The 8,584-nt window shown below is 36.1% G+C and overlaps 1 protein-coding gene across 3 annotated transcripts; it reads left to right on the top strand.

Moving 5' to 3' along the window:
- The first annotated feature begins 1,302 nt into the window (after window positions 1–1,302).
- Window positions 1,303–8,188, top strand: LOC117412013 (probable G-protein coupled receptor). 3 transcript variants are annotated; one of them, XM_034019936.3, is made up of 2 exons: window positions 1,303–2,158; window positions 5,155–8,188. In XM_034019936.3, the coding sequence occupies exon 2, from the start codon at window positions 5,284–5,286 to the stop codon at window positions 6,556–6,558; it is 1,275 nt and encodes a 424-aa protein (XP_033875827.2). In that variant the 5' UTR covers window positions 1,303–2,158; window positions 5,155–5,283; the 3' UTR covers window positions 6,559–8,188. The 3 variants fall into 3 exon arrangements, with proteins under 3 accessions (XP_033875827.2, XP_033875826.2, XP_033875828.2); XM_034019935.3 differs by having other exon boundaries at window positions 1,303–2,162; XM_034019937.3 differs by lacking the exon at window positions 1,303–2,158 and adding an exon at window positions 2,218–2,661.
- Window positions 8,189–8,584: the final 396 nt, after the last annotated feature.

Here is an 8,584-nt window from a genome sequence, read left to right as displayed (position 1 = left end):
CCCAGCAAGTAAGCTGTTTCATGTGGAATAATATTTAATTATCAAATGTTCTTCAGGCTGTCGTGAAACAGCAGCAAAACATCCCCATGTCAAAGGAAAACAAGACATCCGATACTGCAATACCAAGTAAACAACACAGCTTTGGCAAAGAATTGTTTGCATAAAATACATGAGAGTTTTCCATCGCATGCATTCAATGCATTGAAAGTGTGTGTGTATTTGCCTTTATGAATGACTGAAGACCATGCTGTCTTAAGAAGTATAGGAAAATCTAACTAATTAAAGCAAAATCCAGATCCCAACTACTATTCTTATAGTTTGTTTTCCTTGCTCCAGTTATGTCATTAATAGCATAGGTTTACTGTGGAAGTTAATATGTTAAATTACCGTTAAAGATAATCTGAGCAAGTGAAACTGTACAACCAGGCCATTATTGATATTTAAAAATGTTCACAACAAATAATACATATTTGCAATTGAGAAGGTGCAATGAAGGGCAACTAGGCTAATCCCAGGACTAAAGAGAGTTATAATGGTAAGCAAAAAGAATAAAATCTCTTCATTTTAGAATTAAGAAATAATTTGATTATGCCTTAGTTAGATTAATTTGATTTGATTTATCATACTCTTTTAAAAATAAAAGCCCTTATCAATTATGGCTATATACTGTATGCATGGTATCTATAAAACAGGGATAGTGAGAGACTTTGTGGATTGGAAGGTTATTGCTCTTATAAAAGTTAAAAATAGTTTATCATGATAACAAAGTGTCATAAAACACTATACCAGCTAGGCACAGTATGGTACATCACAGATAAGTATTGTAAATCAGTATGAACACTATTGTAGTCAACTCTGGTGAAGCATAGTAAACAATGAGATCACGGTGCAATTCAAAACTTTTATTAGAGTGGATTCAAGTCCTTTGCAAGTCTGAACTTCAGGACAGTGTGGCATCCTATTAGAAAGAGGAAGATATAGTTCTGATGAAGAGGAGACAAGTGCTGGTGTCTGTAAGAGCTTTACCAGCTTTAGAGGCACCCTCTCAGAAAGTCTACAGATTCCATAAGAAGATGGACCCTGATAAACCAGGGCTGTCTAAATCAATTGCCCTTCACAGCCAAGTTTCATCATCAAAACAATAAATGCTGCGGTACAAGCCTTCCTCAGTCACTTTCACTGTGGTGCTCAAGTGTGGGCACTAGGACCCAGGAGAGCCTGGGCTGTGAGGGACAGAGAGAGAGCGTGTGTGTCGTTTAAAAAGCCAAGCACACACAATGTGTGACAGTCACTGCCACACACCGCACTGGACAGGGTGAGCAAGCGAGGGAAAGAGAATGACAGCATCATCAGATATCATCCGTTCAAAATCAAACTGCGACTAAATAACAATAGACAGACCCACTGCCATCTGAGTTGTGACACCAGCAACAGAGATCTGGACTTGTTCAGCTGAAAACAGAGGAACAACAAGGCTGATATTAGCAGAGAATGGAAATCTGCCTTTAATCTAGGATCACAGAATCCACTGAAACCACTTACTTTTTTTTACCAATATTATCAACATAATTCAGACTGTCAAGAACAACAGTGAAGAGAACCTCCATCCACAAACCACCAATATAACCTTGAAAACAATATATGTAAATATATATATATATATATATATATATATATATATATATATATATATATATATATATATATATATATATATATATATACATACAGCAATCTGATGATAGAGGACCTGTCTCTTATTGCAGGCTGCAAGAGCTCATAGCTGATATTCTTTCTGATATTAATGTCTCCTGAAGTGAGAGTATAGAAGGTAACCAAAGCATGCTCTAAAAAGTCAAAACTGCAGAGTTACTAAAAACTGAAGACATTGGTAAATATCAAGGGGAGCCAAAAGTTTATATGAAAAACATTCTAGTTATAGGAAATTGTTTATGGATGCTTCATTCAGAATTATACATTACATCCTAATTAAAGAGTGGAAAGGCAGAAATATATTTTACATAAAAGTTGAAAAGGGCAAAAAATACACCAGGCTTAACAAAATAAAACAACTGCAATTCATGGGATGGACTGAAATCAAAGCTGCTCGCTTCCATTTGGATGGCTGGATGGTTTCATTACTTCTGTGAAGGTGCGGGTAGGTGAGTACTTTATATGTGTTTCTATTTGAAATGAACCAATTAGCAAACTGGATTGAGTTTCACAAATGTAAAAGGCTACAGTGTGGAAGAGCAGAGGCAGTGTAGAATGTCTTTTCAGTATTACAAGTCTCTGTGACACAGATGTAGCATCTTAGTCCAAGGTTCAAATCTTACCCAGGAATAACCTGTTTATACTCCTGGCACCCTGGCTTGAATAAGATTTCAGGGTAATATTCACAATATACAGTAACCAGTAATGATAGTTTGTATTATATCCAAACATAAATTAATAAAGCTCCACACTTCTGTCCAGTACATTTCCATTTTACATTGGAAGCACACTCCCTAAAGTGAAGATTATCAATACATTTAACCCCAGTCTGTCAGTGCTGGCCATGGGTTTGGATGCAGATATCTCTGTCCACTAAGTACTGGACAAAGTAAAATCTCCAGGTTGTCTTAATTGAAGAAAGACCTCATTTGAACAGCGTTCTCTTTTGTAAGTTGATTTTACTTAAAAAAAATATATATTCAAATATTTTTCTTCAAAAAAAGTTTCTTGAACATATGATATTGAATTTGTTTAATTAGGATTATGTTTCCACATCTTTTTATTGTTTATATTAGAATACGCACATTACGTTTCCTATACAGGGATATTTATTCAGTAGAGGGGTGTAGCAATGATAAGTCATTTTGAACTGCATTTTATGTATGCAAAAATCTATTAAAAAAATGATTAGTCCTCCTGATTAAATCAAGCATTCACAATGACTGTTTACATTTAGGCATAAACCTTTTGAATTAAGCTTTGTAAGTGATGGCAATACATTTAAATAAATGTGTATCTGCTTTTGATTTGTTGAAGTGTGAATTATTTGGGGATGTTATGTTAGAAATAAATCGAATTCCATGTATTAACAAAGCTTCCTGTTATGTCCTGTTTTACAATGATGACCCTCTGACAGGAAGACTTGCTGTTATTCAGAAGCACTATTGATTTAATGGGGGTGAACAACCTTTAGGTTTAAAAAATATTATGCTCAACAAGTGTATGTGTGAGCAGCATAACATGCATAACATGAGCTCATGTTTAGTATAAGCATTTTGCTTGTGTTTGGCTTGTGCTGCTTGATTAAAAATGCTTCTCGTAATAGGGGCCTGAATTCTCTACTTTTCCTTATTAGGTCCAATGCACCACAATTTTAAATTGTGGTTGTGGAAACCTCAAAAGTGTGTCCCAGTTAGGACCCGTACTTAACTGAATTACACAACAGTACGCTAGCTCTTATAAAAGATGACAGTATCTGAGTATAATAAGACACAACCCAGCTTTGAAAAAAAAAAAAAAACAGAATTGTCTACCAATCTAACTGCTTGCATGGGTAAACCGCAATATTACTACGTTAGTATTTTATAACTATGCAATATTCTGACAAACCATTGCTTGTGTTATTTGAAATTATTACTATTTCCTGTATACTCATTAAGCTCAATGAGTTGTTTTTTTTTGGTTTAATTATCAAATAAATATATAAAGGTATAAAGATATACATTAAAGGGGAAAGGGATCATTTGTGAATTTTTAAATTTACTGTCAGATTCAGCACAAATACTGAACATTTTTCTAAAACTGATACAGCTGAGGGTCATGTCTTTTTCCACCTTTTCATATTAGGTCTTGAGAGGTTTCCATGGAAACTGAGCTTGAGACAAGGGGACTACAATATCTGATATAATTATTAGTAAGCACTGCACATAGTTATGTAGCAATATATGTATTGCTTTCTGTTATTAAAAAAAAAACTAATTACTAGCTTTTTTTGTGACTTTTTAAAACTATGATAACTGTATTCGAGTATATAATGCTAACACTGCCAGTTATCTAACACAGTTGTTTTTTGTTTTGTTATTTATTCAAAACTGCTATAAAGATAACTGAGCCATAATTAAAATGTAATTCTGGGGAAAGGCAAATTATACAGAAGAGTATGTTCTCGAGCTATGAGCACGTACTTATTATGTACTAGTTTTATTAAAAGCATAGTCAATATATTATATCATTTTAACCACGGCTCTGAAATAGGTTTCCTCCTTATGTTGAACAGCCTTGGACAAACTAGTATTCAGTAGATAAACTGTTAGCTGTTTACGCAACATTTAATGTTCAGTAGGACAGAGGATACAGCATTTTCCATATTGCGTTTCAAGCGGAAACTTTGTGGTGAGCAGAGATCATAATGGTACGTATTCTGTAACACAGTCCTAAATGGAATTTTCCTCAAGAAAGAAAATCTGCAGGCTGTAGATAAGTGATCCACAGGTTCAGAAGGGTAGAGGATATATGGTTCCATGCAGGTGTCTGTGTATTTATCAAAGTGCATTGGTTCTAATGGAAACACTATTGTTATGGTGCTAAAGAGTGAACCTTTTAACCACGTTTTGTTTGCCTACTGTTAAATATGTGTGCTATGTTTACCTGTTTTCTTTCATAATTAATTCAAATCATTTACTTAATGGGTTATGAAAATATTAATATTTGCTTTCACTGAGCTGTGTTAAAGTCAATCTGGCTATTTCATTTACCCAGATGAAAGCTGTGATTTGATATGCTTGACTGTTAAAATAATAAAAAAAAAGAAAAAGGGTGCAATTAAATACATTGGATCCCTATGCATTTACTAGCATGCTATCATGCCCATGTACCCAATATTTTCTCATACAGGTGGTCATTACCAAAATTAACAAAATCTACTATATTGTTTTGTTTTGTATAGAATTGTATAGAGGTTTACAGACTTAATTTCACATTCTAGTTTTACCCGATAGAAGAATTTTAATGTGCAGTATATGTACGAATGCAATGTGAATTGAAGCATTTTTCACTGAAAATAGGCACCACTATTTCTATATGTTAAAAAAGAATTAGAACTACCCTGAATGTAAATACAATACATTTAATAACCAACTCTTTTGTATTGTGTTTTTTCAGGAACCAGCATGTTGCTGATATTGAATAAGAATCTTCATGATTCCAGTGTATAGGTAATTTAGAATAATACAAACCACCTGGAACTGACTGCTGTGCCTGTGCAAAGCCTTCTCACTTTGGAGGAGAATTATGGAGGTCTACAATGAACTTGTGGACCAGATGACCAACACAACAGCAGAGAACAACACTTATGGGCACTGGAAGCCTTTCTCCACAGTTTCCTCCATGGAACTCGGGGTAATTTCTAATGGACAGTCCAGAATCAGAGATCTAATTGGGATTTTTTTCATGGTGTTGCTCAGCATCATTGCACTGCTGGCCAACACAGCTGTGATTGTGGTCATTATCAAATCGCCGCAGCTGAGGAAGTTTGTTTTCGTATTCCATCTGTGTGTGGTGGACCTTCTCTCTGCCATCTTCTTGATGCCTCTGGCGATTGTTTCCAGCTCCCATTTTTTTGGCACAGTGATGTTTAGCCTGTTGGAATGTCAGGTTTTCATATTCCTAAATGTTTGCTTGATTTGTGCATCTATTCTCACCGTCACGGCCATCAGCATTGAACGATATTACTACATAGTCTATCCCATGAGGTACGAGGTTAAAATGACAGCTGGCCTAGCCGTAGCCGTCGTGGTTTTTATATGGATCAAGTCAATTTTACTGGCCTCCATTCCGCTGTTGACCTGGCCTACTTATGGAATTCAAGGCCCAACCAATGCTACCAATTGCTCTTTATACTGGAGCCCCATTGACTACAAAATGGTCTTTGTCATCATTTTCAGCATCCTTTGTTTTTTCCTACCAACTATTATCATCTTCATTGTCTACTGCAGTGTTTATAAGGTGGCAAGGATTGCAGCCTTGCAGCAAGGGCCTGTCCCTTCATGGGTTAACAGTTCAAAGAGCCGCTCAGACTCAATTAACAGCCAAACAACCATCATCACCACAAGGAATCTTCCTCAAAGACTGTCTGCTGAGAACATCTTTGGGGGAAGCAAAGCTGCTTTTACTTTGATCATTATCGTAGGCCAATTTCTGCTCTGCTGGTTGCCTTTCTTTTCCTTTCATCTCCATTTGTCAGTCAATGAGGCTGTCAGAAGCCCTGGAGATGTAGAGACCATAGTTACCTGGCTTGCCTATTCCTCATTTGCTATTAACCCTTTCTTCTATGGACTACTGAACCGTCAGATAAGAGAGGAACTAAGTAAGCTCAAAAGGTGCTACATGACCAGGACTACAGAGTTGGGCCTTTCAAGCCAAGAAGGTTCCATCCAGGAGAACTTCCTGCAGTTCTTACAAAGGACCAGCTGCACAGTGGAAACCAGGTCAAGCCGCATCAATTCCAGCCCCAGGAACACTCTGGACCAAACTGGTTTCAGAATCCCAGGTCAAATCCCAGAATAATTTATAAGAAATGTAAAGTATGCACACATACTAGAAGACCATTCTTGCAATAACTGTGGCTGTTGATCCTGGACTTAGAGGTCAGTTACAGGTTCAAATGAGGTATTTTTATTTCTTTCAAAAAAGAATAACAATATTACTGTTGTGTGAGATGTTCAAATGACCTAAGACAGCAGCCAGTGTGAGCACTGTGTACAAAACAGAAGAATGCCTTTGTTCATTTTTGTTTACACAAGGAGAACAGTGGATAGTGAACAAAGAATTCCTTTCTTAAATTGGTTTACTGCTTTTTCACAACTAAGTATCTGTAAGAATTGTGTGGGTTACTTTAATTTTTAATTATAATTATTATTCATTTTCCTCATTACAAAACAGTAGTTGGGAGTCATGGTCATGAGATATACACATATATGAAGAGAATAACATCAGTAAAATTAATATATATATATATATATATATATATATATATATATATATATATATATATATATATATACATAAATCTACTATAACCCCTTTCACACTGGCACACCTATCTGGGTCGGACCTGGGTTCTGGCTGCCTGGGTCACAATCCCGCGTAGTGTGAAACCACGTACCTGGGTCATACCCAGGTCCCAGCGACCCAACTCAGGATGTGGGTCGACATGCTTTGACCCGGGTTGAGCGAGACAAAATGCATGACAGCCGTTCTTAAGCTGACGAAATAAAAAAATAGCCACGTCTGCGTGAAGGTTTCACTTCTGCAAGAAATGTTTTTGTTTATTCTGTTTAGCCATATTTTTGTTGCTTGAGACATGTCATGAGCCAGATTGCAGCAGGGATGAAGAAACATTTGCTCTAATCAACATTTGGGCCGACGGTTCAATCCAGAGAAGCTTGGATTGAAGCGTCTGTAACAAGCTGCTTCCAGGGCATTGATACGCACATTGTGTACTTGCGTCTGTCATCGTGTAGCTAAACCGCATGACACCGGGTCCTGCCGAGGTATGTTCTGACCCGGGTAGAGCATGCCAGTGTGAAAGGGGCTATAGAAGTAGAATGCAGGTGGTCTCAAATAAAGCTCCACCTTTAAATCAGTGTGCATACATCTTAAACTAGATACCTTTTTTAGGATAGCCAGTCATCATCATCATCATCATCATCATAATAATAATAATATACTGTATTTTTACTTTCAAAATACTTTTAAGTTTTATGTACAGTTGTTTATTCTTGAGAAAACCTAGAATGATCAGAAGCCCCAGCCTAATGCAATCTCACACTGTGGCTATTCACAGAGTAAGAGTATGGATTTTTTATGAAGATATAAACAGGCCACACACACCACTCATATATAATATAAATGCACAGTTAGATATATTAGTCAATACCCGATGTTTGTGTACATGTAATTTAATGAAAAATGATAGTTTTGATAGTAGTTGCTTGATGTTCCTTTCATAGTCATATTATCTGTCATATCCCTGTCTTTGTTCAAAATGGCATTCTGGGATAAAAGTGATATTTATTCAAATAGAATAATTTAAGGGAATTGTATTGTTAACTCCTACCATATTATAGTTTGTTGGAATGCTATTTATAAATGTATTGTGTTTTTTTTTTTAAATAAATAAATACATATAATATGATTGAACTGAAGCCTTGTTTCATTTCTTTTTCTTAGAATACTTGTGGTTTGAACCGATCTGCTTTGTGTTAGGTGTTTAATCAAATAAGGTTTGGGGATGTCTCTCATTCTGCAGTGCTTCCCAAATCAGTAAAGGCAATTCTTTATTACAAATGGGGACGCGATAGTTTCAAGACCCTGGAATTAAAAAACAAAAATGTAAATATACCTGCAGTCTCACATACTATGCACCTACTGTAATGCTGTAGCAGTCTAATTTTCAACTGCAAAAAATAAATAAATTGAAAGTTCTAATTCAGCTCCTTCAAGCCATCTGTCAGTTCATCTTAAAACAAGCGAAATTGGGCTTGCCCATGCAGGCAGTCACTCTACAATTTTCCTTCGGCGCTTACAGCAC

The sequence above is a fragment of the Acipenser ruthenus genome, chromosome 16, assembly GCF_902713425.1.
Source record: "Acipenser ruthenus chromosome 16, fAciRut3.2 maternal haplotype, whole genome shotgun sequence".
NCBI classification, from domain to species: Eukaryota; Metazoa; Chordata; class Actinopteri; order Acipenseriformes; family Acipenseridae; genus Acipenser; species Acipenser ruthenus.
Note: the sequence above shows the minus strand (reverse complement) of the source record. Positions and strands in the feature narration are given on the sequence as shown.

Bases quoted from the DNA above. Each gene is read 5' to 3' on its own strand.
- LOC117412013 (XM_034019936.3), top strand. From the start codon at position 5,284: ATGGAGGTCTACAATGAACTTGTGGACCAGATGACCAACACAACAGCA.